Below are 22,924 nucleotides of genomic sequence, written 5' to 3'. Positions count from 1 at the left end.
GGGCACAGAGCAGAAGGGGAATCAGGTTTCTCATTTCATCACGTAGACCTCTTAAATAAATCCTGACCTTGCTAAAATGAAGCCTGTGTGTTGAGAATGTTTAGTTGTTTCCAAAGTGTTCAGAGGCTAAGTCTATTAAAATAAAATCAGTTATGATTGAATTAATTTCTCTCAAGTGGTATTTATGGTGATCAAGACATATTTTAAAAACTGCTTAAAGATTCACATATCAGTAGCTATTTATGTGATCATTACACAGCATCCTTTTAATTTCAAGAATCTGAAAAATACAGGAACAAATAAGTGGTTAGAAGAGGACACAGCATATAAAAATGAATAGTTCCTTCCTCTGTAGAAATTTATTTATTTATTTATTTATTTATTTATTTATTTATTTATTTATGTATAACATGGAACATCATACATTTTATTTGAAAAACCACATGGTTTTGTAGAGATATGAATAGTGGTTGTTTGGGGAAAAATACATAACTTTATAAAACTGGTCACATTTAATCAGTACATTTATTTATTTATTTATTTATTTATTTATTTATTTATTTTTAAATATTTTTTTTATTATATTATGTTAGTCACCATACAGTACATCCCCAGTTTTTGATGCAGTGTTCCGTGATTCATTATTTGTGTATAACACCCAGTGCACCATGCAATACGTGCCCTCCTTAATACCCATCACCAGCCTATCCCAATCTCCCACTTCCCTCCCCTCTGAAGCCCTCAGTTTGTTTCCCAGAGTCCACAGTCTTTCATGGTTCATTCCCCCTTCTGTTTACTCCCCCTTCATTCTTCCCTTTCTTCTCCTACTGATCTTCCTATTTCTTATGTTCCATACATGAGTGAAACCATATGATAATTGTCTTTCTCTGCTTGACTTATTTCACTTAGCATAATCCCCTCCAGTCCCATCCATGTTGCTGTAAATGTTGGGTAATCGTTCTTTCTGATGGCTGAGTAATATTCCATTGTATATATGGACCACATCTTCTTAATCCAGTCATCTGTTGAAGGGCATCTCGGCTCCTTCCATGATTTAGCTATTGTGGGCAATGCTGCTATGAACATTGGGGTGCATATGGCCATTCTCTTCACTACGTCTGTATCTTTGGGGTAAATACCCAGTAGTGCAATTGCTGGATCATAGGGTAGCTCAATTTTTAACTTTTTAAGGGACCTCCACACTGTTTTCCAAAGTGGCTGTACCAACTTGCATTCCCACCAACAGTGTAAGAGGGATCCCCTTTCTCCACATCCTCTCCAACATTTGTTGTTTCCTGCCTTGTCTATTTTTGCCATTCTAACTGGCTTAAGGTGGTATCTCACTGTGGTTTTGATTTGAAATTCCCTGATGGCTAATGATTTTGAACATTTTTTCATGTGTCTGTTAGCCATTTGCATGTCTTCATTGGAAAAGTGTCTGTTCATATCTTCTGCCCACTTATTGATTTGATTATTTGTTTCCTGTATATTGAGTTTGAGAAGTTCTTTGTAGATCTTGGATGCTAGTCTTTTATCTGTAGTGTCGTTTGCAAATATCTTCTCCCATTCCATGGTCTGCCTCTTAGTTTTTGTTTTTTTTTTTTTTTTTTACTGTTTCCTTGGTTGTGCAGAAGCTTTTTATCTTGGTGAAGTCCCACAAGTTCATTTTTTCTTTTGTTTCTCTTGCCTTTGGAGACGTGTCATGAAAAAAGTAGATATTTAATAGGAGAATAGTGAAGCCTGTTTCCTTAAGTACATGATACCTGGGTGTCATAATAAAATGGTTGCTAGTGAAATTCTCACTGGCAGTAGCCACACTCACAGGGTCCCCTTCTTTACTCTGATTGGAACTGAGTCTCAGTTTCTTCACCATTAAGAGTAAAGCTTCTGGTGTGTTTTTGACATACTAAGACTGAGTCTACATTATACCATGTACAATGAACCATAGGTCCAACCAAAAAAAAAATTATGTGATTATTTTCCCTTTTCTATTCCAGCCCATTTTAAATAACAAATTTGATGGTTTAACAACTTCTAGATAGTCTAGTTCCAAATTATTTGAACAGATCACAATAATGAAGTGGCTAGCTGATTGTTTACATATATAAAATAATATTATGAAAAGTATCAAACTCACTGTCAAACGTTAAGAATAGTATCATGAACTCCTGGTACCCACTACTGAGCTTTATCAAATCCTAATACTTTGTTCTAATTGTTTGAAATCTTTTTTAAAAGTAAACAACATAACAGCACATTAAAAGGGTCATACATCATGATCAAGTGGGATCTTTCCCTGAGATGCAAGAATAATTCAACATATACAAATCAATAAATGTGATATGCCAGATTAACATAATAAAAGATTTTAAAAATGGGTGAAATCGATGAAGGGGTTAAGAATACATTTATTGTGATAAGCTCTGAGTAACATATAGAATTGTTGAATCACAATGTTGTACATTTGAAACTAATATATCCCTATATGTTAATTATACTGGAATTACAATTTTAAAAAATAATTAAATAACTTTTTTAGAAAAAGAAAAAATCACATGATGCAGAAAAAGCATTTGACAAAATTTAACACCCTCTCATGATGAAAATGCTTAACAAACTAGGTGTAGAAGGAATGTACGTTGATATAAGAAAGGCCATAATATGACAAGACCATACCTAACATCATGCACAATGGTGAAAATTTGAACACTTTTCCTTAAAGTTCAGAAGAAAAGACAGTGTGCTCACTCTTGCCACTTCTATTCAATATAGTACTGGAAATCCTAGCCAGATCAATTAGGCAAGAAAAAGAAATAAAAGAAATTCAAATGGAAAGGAAAAAGTAAAATTCTGTTTCCAGATGACATGATCCTATATGTAGAAAACTCTAAGCACTCCACAGAGAAAAAAAAAAAAAAAGTTAGAACTAAAAAACAAAATCAGTCAAGTTACAAGATACAGAATCAACATACAAAAATCAATTGTTTCTCTACACTAACAATGAGCCATCCAAAAAGAAAATTAAGAAGACAATCCCATTTGCAATAGCATCAACAAGAATAAAATACTTAAGGAATTAACTTAACCAAAGTTGTGAAAGATCTGTCCACTGAAAATTACACAACATTAGTGAAAGAAATTAAAAGAAATACAAATAAAAGCTAAAGACATGGGGCGTCTGGGTGGCTTAGTTGTTAAGCGTCTGCCTTCGGTTCAGGGCATGATCCCAGGGTCCTGGGATCGAGCCCCGTATCGGGCTCCCTACTCTGCTGGGAGCCTGCTTCTTCCTCTCCCACTCCCTCTGCTTGTGTTCCCTCTCTCACTGTGTCTCTCTCTGTCCAATAAAAAGTTAATCTTTAAAAAAAAATGGTAAAGACATCCATGTTCATGGAGTGGAAGACTTAATATTGTTACAATGTCCATACTATCCAAAGAGATCTACAGACTCAAAACTATTGCCACCAAAATCCCAGTGGCAATTTTCATAGAAATAGAAAAAAAACCCTAAAATTCATATGAAACTACAAAGACTCAGAATAGCAAAAGTGATCTTGAGAAAGAACAAAGCTGGAGACATCACATTTACTGATTTCAAGATGTATTAGAAACCTACTCTGTGGTACTGGCATAAAAATAGGCATATAGACCAATGGAAGAGAATAGAGAAATAAACCCACACATGTATAGTCAACTGATCTTTGACAAGGGTACCAAGAACACACAATGGAAAAAGGATGGTCTCTTCAACAAATGATATGGGGAAAACTGAATATCCATAAGCAAAAAAATGAAATTGGACCCCTACCTTATACCATACAAAAAACTAACTCAAAATAGATTAAAGACTTAAACATGACACCTGAAATTATCAAATTCCTAGAAGAAAACAAGGGAAGTCTTTTTCATACTGGTCTCGGCAATAACTTCTTGGATATGACACCTAAAACTCAGGCAACAAAAAACAAAAATAGGTAAGTGGGACTGTATCAACCCAAGCTTCTGCACAGCAGAAGTAACAATCCACAGAATTAAAGGCAACCTATGGAATGGGAGAAAATATTTGCAAACCATATATCTGCTAAGGGGTTAATTTCCAAAATCTATATGGAGCTCCTAAAACTTGATGGAAAAAAAATTTGAATAACCAGATTTTTAAAAATGGGCAAAAGACTTGAACAGACATTTCTCCAAAGAGGACGTAAAAGTGTCCAACAGGTATATGAAAAGATGTTCAACATCATTAATTATTAGGGAAATGCAAATCAAAACTACAATAAGATATCACCTCACACCTGTGAGGATGGCTGCTATTTTCTTTAGATTTATTTATTTGAGAGCGAGAGAGAGAGAACTTAGGTGTGAGTGTGCATGGGGGAGGGGCAGAGGGAAGGGAAGAGAGAGAGAATCTCAAGCAGACTCTGGGCTGAGCAGAGATCCCGACACAAGACTCGATCTCATGACCCTGAGATCACGACCTGAGCTGAAATCAAGAGTCAGACACTTAACCGACTGAGCCACCCCGACACCCCAGGATGGCTACTATTTATAAAAAGAGAGAAAACTAGTATTAATGAGGTTGTGGAGAAATTGGAACCCTTGTACACTGTTAGTAGAAATGTAAAATGGTTCAGCTGTTATGGAAAGCATTTCAAAGATTCCTCAAAAAATTAAAAATAGAACTACCATACGATCCAGCAATCCCACTTCTGGGTAATATATCCAAAGAATTGAAATCAGGATCTCAAAGAGATATCTGTATTGCCATGTTCACTGTAGCACCATTCACAATAGTCAAGATATAGAAGAAACCTGCATGTCCATCAACAGATGACCGGATAAAGAACATGTGGTATATACATACAATGAAATATTATTCAGCCTTAAAAAAGAAGGAAATTCTGCCATTTGTAACAACATAGGTGAACCTGGAAGACGTAATACTAAGTGAAATAAACTAGTCACAGAAGAATAAATACTGCATGATTTCACTTACATGATGTATCTAAAATAGTCAAACTGACAGAAACAGAGAATAGAATGGTGGTTGTCAGGGGTTGAGGGGAGGGGAAAACGGAGTTTACTGGGGAAGAAGTTTCAGTTATGCTAGATGAATAAATGCTAGAGATCTGCCATACACATGATGCCTATATTTCACAATACAGTATCGTGCACTTCAAAATTTGTAAAGAGGATACACACCATGTTAAGTATTCGCACCAAAAAAAAAAAAAAGAGGAAGGAAAAACACAGAGGAATTCTGGGAGGTGCTGGATGTGTCTGTTACCATGACTGTGGTGATGGTATCACAAGTGTTTGCATATGTTCCAGCCCAGCCAGCCGTACACATTGAGTATGTGCCGCTCTCTGGATTTCAAGGCTACCTTGATAAAGCTGTTTTAAAAAGGAAAAAAACAATACTCTATTGCCATTCTATGAGTTAATAAGATTAAAACGGGGCTGCCTTAACGCCCTATGGAAGCCTCACATGGCTTAGGCTACTCAGAGCCCAGATAAAGCCCCCACAAATAAATGGAAAACGTTCAGCCATTTAATTGTTTGTGTGTCCCTGTGGTACGGCACATCTGGATTGCTCCTCAAAGGAAAAGGGGAAAAATCCATAATTGGCTCTGTGGGCCCTTCGCACACCGGCACACCATCCAGGTATGAACGTTTTCATCCCACAGCGAGTCTGAGACCCAGTGTTGGATGAGTGCCGCAGGAAAGGAGGTGGGAATGCAGACCAAAAACCCTAGCAGGACAGATTTGTTCCTAGCCTTCTCTTTGGGCTTGTCAGAAGTTCCCTCTCCCAGTGTGGGGAGGTGGGAGGTGGTATCTAGCAGTGAACCGGGCGTCTCTTTGCTTTACATGCACAGGTGACGTACTGACAGCAGCGGTGCCCACTGCAAAGCCTGCCACACTTCCTGTGACAACTACTCCGGCAGGTCAGTTGGTGTTTCTTCTACGGGGACTAGAGGAAGGGCCCTATGGGCCAAACCCTGGTCTGGCCTCTTCCCAGACCTGACGCCATGCAGAGTGCCGATCCTGGCCTTGGGAGGACTCATTGCCTGAAGAGAAACAGAGCCGGGAACTGACATTTATGTTTGACTGTGATCTTCAAGCTGGGTGGTGTTTGAACGTTGGTCTTTCTCAAGCTGAGATTAGGGCATGTCCCGATGACTGGAGATGCCTCTGTTTGTCCCCACTGACAGGTGATGGATTATTTGCAACCGTAGTCACATCAGAGCCCGTGGCCCCACTATCCACACCCAAACCCCTGGCAGGTGAGTCCTTGGGAAAATGGGGGAGGAGCTAATGTTTGTGGAACAACCACAATGTGATAAAACAGAGAATCAGATGCGCTCATAGAATGGACAATTCACAACAACCTATCAGCATTATTCTCCCCACAACTCCACTATTGTTTCATAAAATGAAACACAGAAAGGATCACTTTCTAGCATCACCCACCTACAACATGAAGAAGCCAAGATTTGGGCACATATCAGTCCCACGTGATGACTAGGCTTCTGGGTCAGAGGACAGTATGTCTGAAGCTACCTCTGGACTACTGGGAAGAGAACATTCTCGCAAGTCTAATTGTTATGCTGGAGGTATATTAAGACCGTAGCCAGGAAACTGGGGATTCAGCTGTGGGTCATCACTTACTCTGTAGCTTTTAGTACAAAATTCCTAATGGGAAAAACTTTCAAATTTATATTTTCAGCGTGACACGCAAAATGGCAAAATATATCCTTTCGGTATACCTAGCACTCTGTATCAGGAATGAGCCCCAATCTGTTTCTTCCTTTCTCACCATGCCTATACATCTGCGTTTACAAAGGGGAAAAATCCATTGTACCGTTTTGGCATCGTAAGATTGGTTCCACAGTAACTCACATCAGCAGTAACTGAGTTTTTCCAGGTCAAGCGTAATCATGTGAGTGTGTTTAAAATTAATACCGTGGCAGAAGTTGACGGCTGCGTGTAGTCATTCTGCTACTTTCTAAAAGAGCATCAGGCAGCAGCTACACATGACCTCTGCTGTTTCAGACCCTGGCTTGACATCCCTGGGGCCCTTAGGCACTTTTGCCTTCAAGGACCCCTTTCTCCATAAATATATATACGTTTAATTATATTTTATGAGAGTGTTGGTATAAAGACAAGTGGAAAGCAGACTATATTGTAGTCATCTTTTTCTTCTAATTTTAAAAAGAAAAGAAGACATTTGAGGGCCTTTTAAAAGTCACATGGGCCCAGGCAGTGTGCCCACTGCGTCTGATCCATCTGGGTTGCTCTGAATAACCAGGAGCCTGAATTCACCACCAATACCCTAACGTTATTTGGGGAAGAGGGAAGACATGACTTTTGCCCACCATGAAGCTATTTCAAATTGGGGTTGGGAGGCTGGATTCTGACTTACTTTACAGCTTCTTGGGGTGCAGAATCGACTTGCTGTGGTAAGAGCCGTTCCAAGTCCACGTCCTCAGAGCTGGGCTCAGTAGGCCAGGCTGCCTGTTAGCAGGGACATTTTTGGACCAAGGTTGCTCACAGGAGCCTTGTTGTAAAGAGAGGTTCATCTTTTGGGGAACAGTGCACACAGTTCCTGGTAGGACTGAGTTAAGAACAGTAGGTAATAGTCACACTTGGATGTTTCCATGCTTTTCCGGAATGATGTGGGGAGAAGGGTGTCCACGGACTAAATATTGACAGCCCAGGAGAACTGGGACTTGTAGGGGAGCTTGACCTACAACCTCTCAGCAGGCGTCCTCACCTTCTTTTCTGAGCATAATCTCCTCGTGATTATACTAACGGTGCACATTTCCACCTGCAATTTTACTCACATGTATATGCTAACTGATCTCAAAAGAACCTGTGTATTAGAGAAATATTACTACTTCTATTATTTGCATTATGTTGTATTATATTGTATTATACTGTATTATACATTTCTACTCCTATTTTGAAAGCTAGAACACTTCATACAAGACACAGACTCTTAAACACATCGTTTAACTAAGAAATCCAGTGAGGAAGTGATTTCTGCTTCTTATCTCTTCCGTGTAGGGAACTGGGACATACGGAAGATCACTATTGACTTAACAGAGAAACCCACCAGCTTTTTTTAGAACATTCTAGAATGTAGAATGTCAATATCATGGCCAGGGCAACAAATAAAACAACCATCAGAATTGCAGATACTTTCACTAGACAGAAATAATCTCACAGCTTATTTCTCCTTTCTTTTTTATTTTTTAAAGATTTTATTTATTTATTTGACAGAGATAGAGACAGCCAGCAAGAGAGGGAACACAAGCAGGGGGAGTGGGAGAGGAAGAAGCAGGCTCATAGCAGAGGAGCCCGATGCGGGGCTCGATCCCATAACGCCGGTATCACGCCCTGAGCCGAAGGCAGACACTTAACGACTGAGCCACCCAGGCACCCCTATTTCTCCTTTCTTAAACATTTCATCTGTGAAGACAACTTGATGAAGCAAAATAGTATCTGTTTTTCTGTATCTAACTGAAAAGAAGGACTTTTTCTTCCTTTTTACCTTGCTGAGATCTTTCTTGCAGGCAGCGGCGAGGAGCTGTTCGAATCTCTCTGGTTAGCAGTGAAGGAAAAGAGCAAGTCTGAGTAGCTCTGCACTTAAACAATAAGAATCAGAGAACAAAAGAAAGAAAATTTTGATAAAAGGAATGTGAGCATATGTTTTGCGTCTACAGAAACAGGTCTTCATCTCTAATAAATTAGAATTTATTATAAAAATTCTATAGGATGAAAACCCATTGCTGCTTGTTAATTCCTACATTATAGGGGCAGCAACCCCTCCAGAAACAAAACAAAACAAAACAAAAAACGGATATCTTTCATTTAAGTGTAAGACACCATTTTCTTTCCTTTTTACTCAGTTGTGGGTTTTTTTGTTTTTTGTTTTTTTTGTTATTTTTTTAAAAGATTTATTTATTTATTAGACAGAGAGAGACAGCCAGCGAGAGAGGGAACACAAGCAGGGAGAGTGGGAGAGGAAGAAGCAGGCTCCCAGTGGAGGAGCCTGATGTGGGGCTCGATCCCATAATGCCGGTATCACGCCCTGAGCCGAAGGCAGATGCTTAACCGCTGTGCCACCCAGGCGCCCCTACTCAGTTGTTTTCTGTCTGGTGTTTTGGTATTTCCGTTTTTACCTTAGCTACTGAATTATTGGCTCTAGATTAACCTGTACTCAGATGTATAGTAATATAATTTATAAGTATAAATTGGTACCTTCTATCCTGCATTTATTTTCATGTTTAAATGTTTCAAAATAAAATGCACCTTATTACTGAAGACAGGAACAGGGGGGAAAAGAGCATTAGTCATTATTTCTAAGAGAAATTTTGCTTCGGTTATGTTATTCGGATATGCCGGTGTTTGCTAAAACTTGTGGTGTGGCGTCTGAATTCCGCGAGACAGTAACAGGACACAGACTCAAACCAGGGTTCTGTTTCTGAATATTAGAAGCTTCCGTTGAGCTAGTGGGATGAGTGTTCGCTTTTGTCGTAGTTTTACCTCAGGACATCTAAGGGATTTTATTCTATGAATGAGCTTGTGGATTCCCAAAAGGGGTTCAAGTATCCGGCATGTTCCCAAATTATCTGACCCGGGAATAGTTTCATTTTTCAGGAGACAGCTCTTAAGACTAGTATTTGGCCTAAAATGTATTGGGGAAAGGTTGAGTTCTAAATTATTGAATTTCTACGTGCGCTACTATGAATAATTCTAAACAAATTTGGGTAAAAATAAATTGCCTTCTGGACTATTAAAACAGAGGCACATTTGTAAAATTAGGCCCAGTTAATGCTGCAGTGTAACAGGGCTCTTTGTTCCCTTCCTTCCTCCCTCCCTTCTTTCCTTCCCTCCCCTCCACCCCTTCCCTCCCTCCTTCTTTCCTTCCTTCTTCTCTCCCCGCCCTTCCCTCCCTTCTTCCTTCCTTCCTCCCTTCCTCTTCTCCTCCTCCCTCCCTTCCTCCCTTCCTCCCTCCCTTCCTTCCTTCCTTCCTTCCTTCCTTCCTTCCTTCCTTCTTTCCTTCCATCCATGCTGCCGTTCTGTGCACACGCACTGACAATTACCCAGCGCTAACAGGCTCACTGTCATGCAGCCTTCCTTCTCCGACTTCACCTACAACCTTGGTTCTATACCCACAAAATATTAATCTGATTCTTTTGGGATTTCTCTCCAGTTTTTGGTTTGTTTTGTTTTCTACTAAACACATCTTGCTACAATTTCTTGCATGAACTGTGGAACCAAATTTCCTAATTTCAAATACTGGTTCCCCAGAACTGTGTCATCTTGGGCATGTTACTCAACTGCTTTGTGCCTTAATTAACTCACCCACAATATGGGTACGATAATAAAATATATTTGTATATAACACCTCTGTGAGTGTGTGTATGTGCACGTACACACACTATTATTTATATACACACATCTACACACACACATAGATGTGGTTCGAGGACCGTGGTGGAGGTTAAAGGAGCTGATGGTGTCAGTTACTAAGTGCCGGACACTAGGAAGTCCACATAAATGTTAGCCTTATCGTTAACTGTCGTCATCATTGTCGTCATCAAATATTTACTTTTTGTTGAAGCGAGAGAACTGGCCTAGAGAAGTGGCTTTTTGACGTCAGTATCTGCACGAAGCCTGGCCTTTCTCCCAGGGTGGTGGCCAGGCCCCAGGCATGAGTCCCTGGAGGAAACAGAACACGAGTACATGGCACTTCCCTCACCCTGGCTCAAAAAGGTTTAGTGTCACTCGCGCCATACTCCATTGGTCAAGAAAGTTGCAACCCGCCCAGTTTTGAAGGAATGAGGCAGAAGGTCCTCCCTGGGACATGGGACTGTCAAAGTTCCAGAAGGGAATTTCCCATTGCTCTGTGTCTCTCCAGGAGCCTGGATGGCCGTGAGGCTGGTGAATGGCACAGGGAGGTGCTCAGGCCGAGTGGAGGTTCACATCCAGGGCATGTGGGGCACCGTGTGTGATGACCTCTGGGACCTGGCCGAGGCCACAGTCGTGTGTCGCCAGCTGCAGTGTGGCCAGGCCACGGCTGCCCCCACAGGGGCCCACTTTGGGGCGGGCTCTGGGAAGATCCTGCTGGACGATGTGCAGTGTGCTGGCACTGAGAGCCACCTGGGGGAGTGTGAGCACAGGGCTGAGGCCGGGCACAACTGCGGGCACCTGGAGGATGCCAGCGTCATCTGCGCAGGTGAGGGGCTGGCTGTCAGTCCTCATTGGGAGGGCTAGTCCTACCCCGTCATTTCTCATTCTTCCACACATGCCGCCTAGAAATGTCAGTGGATTGAGGCAGGCTACTGGTGTTGCCTACATCCTTTCAAAGTTCCATCAGCCTGCCCATCCCCTTGACAGCAAAGATTGTTGAGTATGGCTCATGACCACCGATCCAGGCTCAGAAGTGACCTGTTTGGTTTGAGAATTCAGGCTGAACTTGAATTCAGCCAAATCAGAGCATCTGGCATAAAAATCCAAATTCTTGCATTTATGAAAAAAAATAAAAACAGAAATTCAGGCTCAAAACAACAAATTATTTTATTATATTAACTGGCTGGATCTGAGAAAGAGCTGACCCTTTGGTCTGGAAACAGCTTTCCAGTTCACACAGTCTCCATCACTCAAATCCCTTATTTGCTTTATCCCCACGGCCCTCGGAAACTTTTGAGTTTGAGTTTGTGACCTCTGGGTGATGGGCCAAATTTGTCAGCTGATGTTCCAGGCCCTCTACATCTAGACCTGGTGACCTTCCCAAACCAATGCGTCCCTCTAGTTGACCCCGCCGCACAGAATCTTTCTTGATTCTGTCCCACTGGCAGCTGGAATAATGTCCCTACAAATGACAGGCCCTGCCAGGCGGCACCTGGCCCTCCCTGGGCCCTCAATAGCGAAGGCCCCTGGCAGGGGAGGGGCACTGCCTTCTGAAGCTCCCCTGGGACACTCAGCCTTTGCTGCCTGGTCTCATGTCTGAAATCCCCAGGAAATACTAAGACCCTCAAGGGCAGGGTCTCTGCCTCTCTCTGCTTCCCACAGCTCCCTACCTCTAGGACATTCCCAATAAACAGTCACTGAATAAGACATAATAACATGCACAATCTCTCTTCGTGCTGACAGGTGCTGATTCCGCAGCTGCTCTGCCGACAGGTAGGACCCGTGCTACATTTGGCATCATCTACTAGACCTGGCATGATGTAAGAAAGATCATGGGATGCAGAGCCACATCCTGGTTTGATTCCCAGCTTCATTCATTCATTCATCCGTTCATTCAGTGGTTACTGACTGAGTGTCCACCGGGCGCTACTCTGAGCCAATAAGCCCTGGGGCCACAGCAGTGATCAAACCCCCCACCCCCAGCTCTCTTCTGTCAAGGAGTCTGCACCCTACTGGCAGGGACAGACATGGCATAGGATCACCCTCAGTTGTGTGACCACAGCCAAGTCATATCATGTCTTGATTCCGTTTCATCTCAATTTCTCTTCCCAAGAGTAGGAATAACATAGAGAATTGAATGATTGAAAATTGAATATGATGATACCCAAAGACACCTCGCACCTGATAAGCACTCACACAGTTCCTTCTTTTGGCCCAATGCCAACTAAGGGGAGTTGTGTGGGGTGCAAAGGGCCCTGAGCTGAAGGAGTCTGATCCTGACTGGCCTCTCTCCAGATGAACGACCTTGGACCTCACTTTCCATGTCATTAGAACAGACACATGGGATCCCATGCTCCCTAAAATTCTATGCCTTTGACATTCCATGACTAACACAAAGAGGATAAGCCGCTGTGTGGACTGGCTGAATGAGGTGTATGGCACTGTGGAAAGCAAGAGGTTGTCGTCGAAGGACAGAGATGTAGGTCTTGTACCAGAAATTGAGGGACACTTTCCCACCTAACATTTTATTATGAGAATTTTCAAATAGGCAGCAGTTTAAAGGATTTAACAATGAGCTCCTACCTACCTAGATCTCATGATAAATTTATCAATCTTTTTTTTTAAGAGGTTAACATTTCTTTTTTTTTTTAAAGATTTTATTTATTTGACAGAGAGAGACAGAGCGAGAGAGGGAACACAAGCAGGGGGAGTGGGAGAGGGAGAAGCAGGCTTCCTGCTGAGCAGGGAGCCCGATGTGGGGCTCAATCCCAGGACTCTGGGATCATGACCTGAGCTGAAGGCAGACACTTAATGACGGAGCCACCCAGGCGCCCCTCATGATAAATTGGTCAATCTATCTTTCATCTCTTTACTCATCCATCAACCCATCATATTTTTATTAATGTTTTACTTGTATAACATAAGACTCACCTGTTTTCAGGCCCATTTGGATGGATTTTGGTAATTTTGTGCCACTGTATAATCACCACTGCAGTGAAGATTATACAGAGTTCCCTTGCCCTCAAAGGTTTCCTCACACATTTCGGGGTTGATACCCTTGTCCTTCCCCGCACTCCACTTCCAGGAGCTGCTATGTGAATTTCCTTGCTTTGTTCAGGTGAAGTCATGACACACCTGGGGAGAGGGCAGCAAAGAGAGAGATGATGGCCAACAAATGATGGCCTCTTCTATGGCAGGCCACAGGGGGCAAACTGTCCATGAACTTTGCTTTTCTAACGGCCACGTGGTGCCTGTTCATTTGTCAGTGGGTGATAATACTATGTTCTGTCCTAAATGAAGCTCTTGGGGCTATGAGGTCACTGGCTTCAGAATGCAGTGTCATGGTTATTCCTGCTGAATCCTGGGAAGAGGCAGATGACCCCTTGAAGCAACTGTATCTTCTCCCAATGTCCTGACTGCTCCCTGATGACAATCCTTCCTTTTTACCCACGAACAGCCTCTGAGAACCTGCTTCCCACATCACTGGTGATATCAGCGCCTCAACACCCACCTTCTTCTGCATCTCCAGGTAAGGCTGGTTTTGTTCTATATTATGTCTTCCGAACAATTCTTTTCATTCAGCAATGAATGAGTGAATGAATATGTGTCACTAAGGGTATATAATGTCACCGGGGTTGTATATAGCAATAAACAGAGCTGACCCTCAAGTAAGCTAACTTCATGGGGGGAGGGGGAGGAACTGGTTACCAAAAAGTGTGGTGAATGCTCTGAAGGGGGAGCACAGGGTGCCATGGGTGCCTAGAAGAGGGTCTCCCTCCAGATCTGAGGGGTCTGGGCAGGACCTGAAGGGTGAGGAGGCAATGGGATTATGCCAGGCAGGGAAGAAACCAGACACACTCCCCGTGGGCTGCAGGGTGGGAGACATTAACATGTGTTCCAAATTAGAATATAGGACTGGCCAATGACCATATAGAATTAGTGAATAGTGAGGTGGCTCTTTGAGATGGTTTTCGGCTGTGATCAGGGATAAGCAGTATTTCAGGATATTTGGGCTTGAATTAGGGTATGGTTTTTTTTTTTTTTTTTCTTAACAAATTAGATGTAGTCAGAGGTCAGATAAGGCAGGAGTAAAACATTGGACCCCTGAGTCTCTTAATCTAGCTACACAGTCAAAAGATTCAGGGAGGAGAGAATTGAGCCATTATCACTCCCAGCTTATCCCAGAGTGGCAAAACTCCCAGGGTCTGCGCATCCTTGGCAGAATAGTGCCAAGCATGTGCACAAAAACCATTGGCCATGGTTTTGGGGGTGTGGCAATTACCAAAGGCGCTGTTGCTAGCTCTGCGAGTTTCAATCACCTGAATTCACACTCCACGTCTTTATTTTTTATGTTTCTTGTGTTAACATTGTTTATATATCTGTCCAAGCTCTCTTCTTCGCATACAAGTTTTTAGTGAGGTATAACTGACGTATAACATTAATAATAGCTTCAGGACTACAACATAGTGACTCCACATTTGTATACCCCTGCCCCCCTCCCAGCCAGAGCCCAGCCGAATGATCACCACAAAAAGTAACTTATCTAAGAAACGAGTATGGATAAGCAAGTCTATAAATTCTCTATTGCCGTGTAAAACCATCCCAAAACACAGTGGCTTAAAATGACTACCATCTATCGTTGCTCATGAGTCTAAGGGTCAGCTGGGTAGTTCTGCCACTCTGGGATAGGCTTGGCTGGTCTCGGCTGACTCAGTGGGGCTTGCTCAAGCAACTGTGGCTCGCTGGCAGGTCAGCTGAAGGCTGCCTGGCCTTGGATGGCCTCCCTCATGGGTCTTACAGTTCAATAGCTGTTACCTGAGGTGACAGAGGTGATGTGGTCATGCATCCTTCATCACCCACAGGCTAGCTCAAGCTTATTCCCATGATTCCCTCAGCGTTCCCATGGAATGAACTGAAGCCTGTCATGCCTCTTGAGGCCTCAGCTCCCCTTGAGTCCACCGTGACTCCTCCACATTCTACTGGCCAAAGCAAGTCCCAGGCTACAGCTTAGAACCAAGGAGTAGGAAAATAAGCTAACCTCTTGACAGGCAGAGGAGCAATGTCACATTGGGAGGAGTGAGGCTATCAGGAAGAGAAGCCCTGTGGTCATTTTTGCAGACGCTCTACCACAGGCAAGTAGGCTTAACGAGAGTGTGGGTAAGGAAGGCTCCTGAAAGCAGACATGTGTGGAGAATGGCGTGGGAGCTCACACGACCGCGTGAAGAGTGTGAATAGCAAAGTCAGGGAAAACAAGAGAAGCTCGGTCGGGTAGCAGATCGTCCAGTCGTCGAAAGGCAGAGTGAGTGACGGTCACCCCGTGACCCACGGTCCTTCCCCAGGAGGCTGGGCCCCCGTGCGGCTGGTAGGCGGCCATGGGAGGTGCGCAGGCCGTGTGGAGCTCTTCTACCAGGGAGTCTGGGGGACCGTGTGTGATGACCTCTGGGACCTGCCCGAAGCAAACATCGTCTGCAAGCAGCTGGGGTGTGGCTGGGCCGTTTCAGCCCCCGGCGAGGCCCATTTTGGGGAAGGCTCTGGGAGCGTCCTCCTTGACAACGTGCACTGCCGGGGAGACGAGCAGCACCTGGAGGAGTGCTCCCACGTCGGCTGGTTTTCCCACAACTGTGGGCACGGAGAAGATGCCGGCGTGATCTGTTCAGGTAAATCCCTGCCCCCCTCCCAGCCAGAGCCCAGCCTTGGCTCTTCCTGAGAGAATACCTTTCAAAAGACAATGTAAGTCTAGCTATTGAAAAGGAACCAGTACATTTTTTGCTCACAGCAGATACCTTCATCCCTCACGCTTACAGGTGCTGAATACGCAACGGTCTCACCCCCGGGTAAGGAAGGCGATATTTACATGTGCAGTTTCCCAAAGTCTTGGGGAAGAAGTTCTGCTGGAAGCTGGATGTGTCATCCTCCAGACCGGTGGAGTGACTGGGACATGTGGAGTCACCTGACTGTCCAGTGGGAGAAACAGAGAGTACCTTAGAAATCATTTGATCCAGCCTCACTTCCCACGTATCCCCCATTTTATACACAGGAAGCAGATTCTGAATTTCTCTGACTCGTGTATAGCCCTTTCAGTCTGCCAGCTCTGAGGGTTACAAGGCAACGACAATGAGATATGGGTAGGGGGTGGTTAAACCATAAGAAGGGGTGAAGGACTCTTCTTGCCCAGGTGCAGATGGCTGGTAGGCTGGACCTGGCCAAAGTCAAGGTGACCCAATTCTCTTCGCAGCCTCTCCCTGCTTCTGCTTTGTTCCTGGTGCCCACAGAGCTGCTTTTGCTATTGGTTTTCCCACATGCTCTCAATGCCAGAACCCAGAGTTTTCCATGCCAGTGCTCTCTCTCCTTCCTCAAACCCCCAGGTTCCCCGATGCCCTGCCCGCAGCTATCAGAGAGTGAGTAGCTGAGTAGAACAGGTCTGATAAAGCTTCAGGCACATTCCCTCCTGGGTTGTCAACTCTTGCAGGTGGGAACGGATTGGTCCCAGGGGGAGGTTCTGGGCCAGGTGTCACTGGTAGGAGAGATGCAGGGGGCATGAAGCAGGATGCACAGCCTCCTTGGGTGTTGGCTCACCATCTCCGAGCAACACCAGGTCAAAGGAAGGGGAGAATTGGTGCCTCTTCCTATTCTTACCTCGAAGGCTCATGACTCTCAGGCCTTGGGTCACTAGAATGGACTACAGTTGCCAGAATTTCGTGTCTTTAGTCTTCTTAAACCCCAAATTTAAAAATATCTCATTTGCGTGTATGACAAGAGGATAATATATCAAAATCCGGGAAGGATCTAGATCAGCGCTTCTTCCATCCCACACACTGATGTCCCCTACATGTTCTGGCCTTGCCCCCAGAGATGACTCAGCAGTTTGGGGGGGGGCACTGTATTTGTTATGAGCTCCTCAGGGTATCATGTGCAGCTACTGTTGGGACCTTAGTGCCAGCTGACGAGCCACATGTCCTTTGTGTGTTTGACAGATCGCCCACTGGCTGTCATACCAGGAACAGAGGTCACAGGTGAGACTTTGGTGTCCTTGGCTACTCTAACCACCATGTTTTAGCTCAAGCCCCGAAGTGATTCTCCAAGGAAGTTGAGCAAAATACTCCTGCCCTGTCTGGGTCACCCCTCTGAACCCGTGTTCTGAATGAATAGTCCAATAATGAAGTCAGATGCATTTATGGCTCCAATTCCATTTCTTCGTAGTCAAAGAAGGCGATCCAAATAATCAAGTTGATGAGGTTGTGGGATATCGGTGAGGTTCAGTGGGTGGAGTCCGGAGCCAACGACCAAGAAAGAATTCTAGAGATGTCTTTGGTGCAAAATGGTGGTTTATGAAAGCTCGGGGAGAGGACCCGTGGGCAGGACCCGTGGGCAGAAAGAGCTGCTGCCCAGGGGTTGTGAGGGGTGGCTGATTATATACTATGGGGTGAGGGAGGTAAAGAAAAAGGAGGTTTCAGAAGGATTTTCATATGTTAAAGACTGACTCACAGGATACCTGAGGCCTTGCCATGGTCAAGTTAAGGTTGTTTTTCCCTCTAGCAAGGCATTAACATGAAGATGGCTGGGAGCTTCCTGGAGGCTGCAGATTATAAGGACATTGAATTGTATTTACATTCCCTTCCGGAAGCTAGGTTATTGATAAAAGTGCTTTGTTCTTGTAAACTGCTAAAACATTTGTAAACCAAGGGAGATTTAAGTCTTGCAGGATTGTGGTCTCTATAGGTTAACTGTTTCTTTGTCCTTTAGGGCAGCCAGGAGTGCCCGAGGACTGTCACGTACATCCCATGGGGGGGGGGGGGCGGGTTTCGGGGTGTTAGTTTCTGCTTTGTCCTCCGCTTGCCTTCTGATTCCCCATCAAAGTGACATCAGCGTGCTTGGTCTCCAGCATAGACACTACTTGGGAAGGACTGGCATGCGGCTCTTAACACGGCAGTGTTGCCAGGACGCTACCCAAGAGCATCGTTTCAGAGGGCTGCCGCCGTAACCACCATGTTCTTCTTCTCCACGCCTTTCCCTTCTCTGACAATCTCTATCTTCCTTGTTCATCCTTTCTTTGCATCTTCCATTTTCACCCCTCTGTTTTTGCCTGTGTCTTGGGTTTCCAGAAGCTCCACTAAACTTTTCTTAGCACCACTTGGAGATAAAGGGCTAAAATAATACCGATGCCTGGAGAGTCCTTCTACGGAAGAGCCACAGGTAGATGACCAGAGCCAGTCGCGTGTAGGTCCACACAGCCAGATAGTCTGATGGAGAAAGCCATTGCCACGGGTGTTACCTTTAATTTTGTACTGAATATTGGGCAGATATGATGGGGTTTTGGAATCTAGGTGAGGTTCAGTGGGGGGGAGTCTGGAGCCGATGACCAAGAAAGAATTCTTGAGATGTCTTTGGTGCAAAATGGTGGTTTATGAAAGCACGGGGACAGGACCCGTGGGCAGAAAGAGCTGCTGCCCTGGTTTGTGAGGGGTGGCTGATTATATACCTTGGGGCTGGGGGAGGTAAGGAAAAAGGGAGGTTGAGAAAGTACTTCCCTATGTTAAAGAAGACTCACAGGATACCGGAGGCCCGGCCATTGTCAAGTTAAGGTTGTTTCCCCCTCTAGTAAGGCATCAACATGAAGATAGTTGGGAACTTCCTGGAGGAACATTACACTCTGCTGCTTCAAGTATCTGTCTAGGGGCTGCAGGTTACAAAGACATTCAATTGTTTTTACAGTCCTTTCCGGAAGCTAGGTTACTGATAGCTTTGCTCTTGTAGACTGCTAAAACATTTGTAAACTGAGGGAGACTCCAGTCTTGCAGGCTAACTATTTCTTTGTCCTTTAGGGCGACCAGGAGTGCCTGAGGAATGTCACATACATCCCGGGGTGGGGGGGAGGGCGGAGGTTGCAGGGTGTCAGTTTCTACTTTGTCCTCAGCTTGCCTTCTGTTCCCTCATCAGATGGATACACAGACAAGCAGATGGAAAAACACATGGACAGGTGGTAAACAGGCAGACACAGAATGATGTCAGTGTTGGAGGGGTAGATGGCTCAGGGCAAGTTCTCTCCACTTAGGAGTGGATTTTTAATAGTGTAATTTTAATAAACTGTAACAGAGGGCAGATGGAATGCTGCCATCTTCATATACACAGAGATTCCATGTCGACTCAGCTTTACTTGGGAAAGTGAAGCCATTTACTCATTACTACTGGTGGCCGACAAACGTCAAGGCTGCAGAACTCACCACTAGGGGGGTAACAACCAGAGGGAAGGATTCGGGTTGGGACTGGGTAACAGCTCAGCCCAGCAAGGCCACGTCAGTGGTAGAATTCTCAAAACAAGTGAGAGATGTTTCAAAATTCAGACACTTTCAGGCTCTGATTTCCTAAGTTTGCAGGAGTTTTTAGACTGGCGTATGCCTCTGATTTGTCCTAAGACATACCCACAAGGTAATGACCAATGAGACCTATTTGGTGGGGGGAAAAAAAAAAAGGAAAGGAAAAGAAAGTGTGAATTACAAAATTACTGAACTCAACAATGAAATAAACTAAAATTCTAAACTATTTTTCTGCTTTTAGAAAAACCTAGGTGTGGCAGAGTGATTACCAACTCATCTGGAGCAATTAGGAATCCCCCCCAGAACGAAATGCACGACAACATAACCTGCGTGTGGGAGGTCAGGGCCAACGCATCCGATCACGTAGTGCTGGCCTTTCCGTATCTTAAGTAAGTCCCAAGTACATGACTTGTGGTTTAAAGTTCTAAGCATTTTCCTGGGCTTGATTCTCAAAAGTAAAAGAGTCCTTCATGCCCTTTTTAATTTTGAATTTTGAAATAATTGTAGACACACAGGAAGTCACAAAAATAATACATAGAGTCCGACGTACACTTCACCCAGCTCCCCCCAATGCTGGCGTCGTCTGTAACTGTAGGAAAAAATCAAAGCAAGAAGTAATGCAATACTGAGCTAGGCCACAGACCTTATTCTGTTTTCACCATTTTCCACATCCACTTGTGTGTGTGTGTGTGTGTGTGTGTGTGTGTGTGTGTGAGAGAGAGAGAGAGAGAGAGAGAGAGAGAGAGAGAGAACGTATGTTTCAGTCTCTGGTTAAAGATACAGATTCCAGGGAACCCCCAGACCTCATAAATCGAGAAGTTTGAGGTTTTAATATTGTAAATAGTCAAGGTTGTTGTCATTCACAAATGAATGTCTTATGGAAATTAACTCCCAGGAGCAACCTAAATTATTTATTACTTTCGAAATTTGCTTAATCAAAAAATGACTTGGAATGGACAGCTCCTCAGGCATGGAGATGCTCTTCTGACTCTAACCCTCGGGGCATCTGGACAAAACTTGACAACGAAGAACAAGGGCCGACAGATCAGATCACTTGCACAAAGCAAGCTGGGCAGACTTGGTAGCGCGCTTCCCTCTAGGCAGGTCCCCGCAGAGCTCGTACATAGGTCGTTTGGGGCCTGAAGCCATGTCCTGCAGGCAGGCTGTTGTCGGACCGGCCCTCGGCCCTGGACTTCCGGATACCTGCACTCCCAGTCCCCAGCAGGGGTCCACCTAGTGCCTCAGTCTCCTCTTCCCTCTTCCAGTGAAGGTCCCATCCCTCAAGAAAAAGTGGCATAAAGGATTCTATACTATGTTTAAATGACTGACGGGCTTTTAATCTGTTTCCAGCTGTATTGTCATGAAAGAAAGGGTCTGCCTCACAGCATACCTCTAAGATCTGCTAATGGGGAGGCTAAGAGGCAGCCATTGGTCTTTGCTTCCCTAGCCTAGACTGCACCAATGAATATTTTGAAATCCTGGACGGCCCTCCCTCCTCCGCAAAATCTCTGGGGAAGACCTGCTCCGGGTTCTACCTCACCTACGCGTCCTCCTCCAGCTCAATGACCCTCGTGTACTTCCGAAGCTTCAACAACATAGGGAAGAACTTCGTTGCTTATTATCTTTCTGCTTCTAAAGGTATGAACGGTGGTTCAAAGCAGGAGCGTGGGCACTGCAGCTAGACTGCCTGCCTTGGGGTCAGTTAGAGCCCCATGGCTTACTCTGTGACCCTGGATAAGAGACCCAACCTCTCTGTGCCTCAAATCATTCCCTGTATAATGGGGATAAGAGAAGCTTCCCTCCTAGGCTTGTCGTGGGTCTTGCCTGAAGTGACACAAGTAAAGCCCTTGCACAGCGATGGCTCATTGTGTGCTCGGTACTCGGCAGACTCAACCCCGGGCCTGGTTCCCCATAAACACCTGGCAGTCTGCCATTAGGATGCTGCTCCCGGAGTTACGCTGGACCTAGTAGTAGATGGGTGTTTTAGGATCTACGGAAGAAGGTGTGGTCCCAGCCCAAGAGCGGCTTGTGTACAACCTGGAAGGGGTTCAAGACAAATGCATGTGATGCGATTAGAGGACAAGTAGACTATCCTAAATGAAGGCAAACAAATAGAATAGACTAGAATATCCTAAACTGACACATGTACGCATCTCGGGAAAAGACATTGGAAGAGAGAGAGAGAGCCATGCGGGCTAAAACATGAAGGGAACATAGGAGGAAAGAGCCTTGGATTAGTCTTTAAGCCTGGCCAGGCTGTGAGTTGAGAAATAGGGAGGGGGCGTGCGGGTGAAGGAGCAGGGTGAGCACAGAGGTGGGATGTATAGGACATGCGGCCAGAAGGCAGACAGCAGCTCAGCCAGGGGTCTCCGATAAAGCGCACGTACTCAAGGTTGGGTAATCACAGCCACAGAGACCCAAAGAGCAATGGACACTTACTGAGTGCCTATTTATGTGAGGCAACCCTGTACGCACTTCATATGTGTTACCTCCTTTCATCCTCACGCAAACCCGTGGTTCTTCCCCTTTTACAGGTGGGGAAACTGAGGCTACAGAGGTTCCATAATTGTTCTGAGGTCACCCCGCCATGGGTCCTGCCCCTTTAGAGAGCGCCAGGGGGCTCAGTGAGCATGCTTGGGAAGTATGCTATGAAACAGGGAGGAAGCGCTCGGTGTCACAAAGGGGATCAGAGAAAGTCACTGTCACTGTGATTGAACAGTTACTGATGCGGCTTCCTTGTCATTGCAGAGGCAAGTTCACGGACCCCCCATCTAATCAGTGAGTCACCTTTACTGTTGCCACTTTATCTTCATTCCTTGTTTGTGTGTCTTCCTCTGTCCCCCCTCCTGGCACTTAGAGTGTCATAGTTCGATCTCTGCCTCATACGTTTCCTAATTTCCTGCATCAGTCCAGCTAGCTGAGGGGTTCTGTCTACACACGGTCTGCACAAGCATGATGACCATTCACCATGGAACCAAGTTGCACGTGCCAACAGTTGGGTCTCTGTAAATTGATAATTGCCAATTTGGTTTCTTAACTCCTTGCTTTTATCAAAAACAGTGAGACACACCTAATCAAGCATTCTACACTTAGGGAAAGTTAACAGAACAGAAGCACGTGGAAGAAATGGCTTTTTCCTAGAAGGGCACCATGCATGTTTGCATTTTGGCACCAAACGGCACTATTTAAGTGTC

The 22,924-nt window shown here is 44.6% G+C and overlaps 1 protein-coding gene across 1 annotated transcript in view; it reads left to right on the top strand.

The window, feature by feature from the left end:
* LOC113251638 (deleted in malignant brain tumors 1 protein) overlaps positions 1-22,924 on the top strand; it is a 108,117-nt gene that overhangs the window by 27,856 nt on the left and 57,337 nt on the right. The window contains 5 exon segments of the mRNA XM_048218764.2: positions 10,925-11,242; positions 15,756-16,073; positions 19,972-20,119; positions 21,178-21,368; positions 22,479-22,508. Of these exon segments, the coding sequence (XP_048074721.1) occupies positions 10,925-11,242; positions 15,756-16,073; positions 19,972-20,119; positions 21,178-21,368; positions 22,479-22,508 (1,005 nt within the window).

This window comes from Ursus arctos, unplaced genomic scaffold (assembly GCF_023065955.2).
Source record: "Ursus arctos isolate Adak ecotype North America unplaced genomic scaffold, UrsArc2.0 scaffold_7, whole genome shotgun sequence".
Classification (NCBI taxonomy): Eukaryota; Metazoa; Chordata; class Mammalia; order Carnivora; family Ursidae; genus Ursus; species Ursus arctos.
This window is presented reverse-complemented; position numbering and strand designations above follow the sequence as displayed.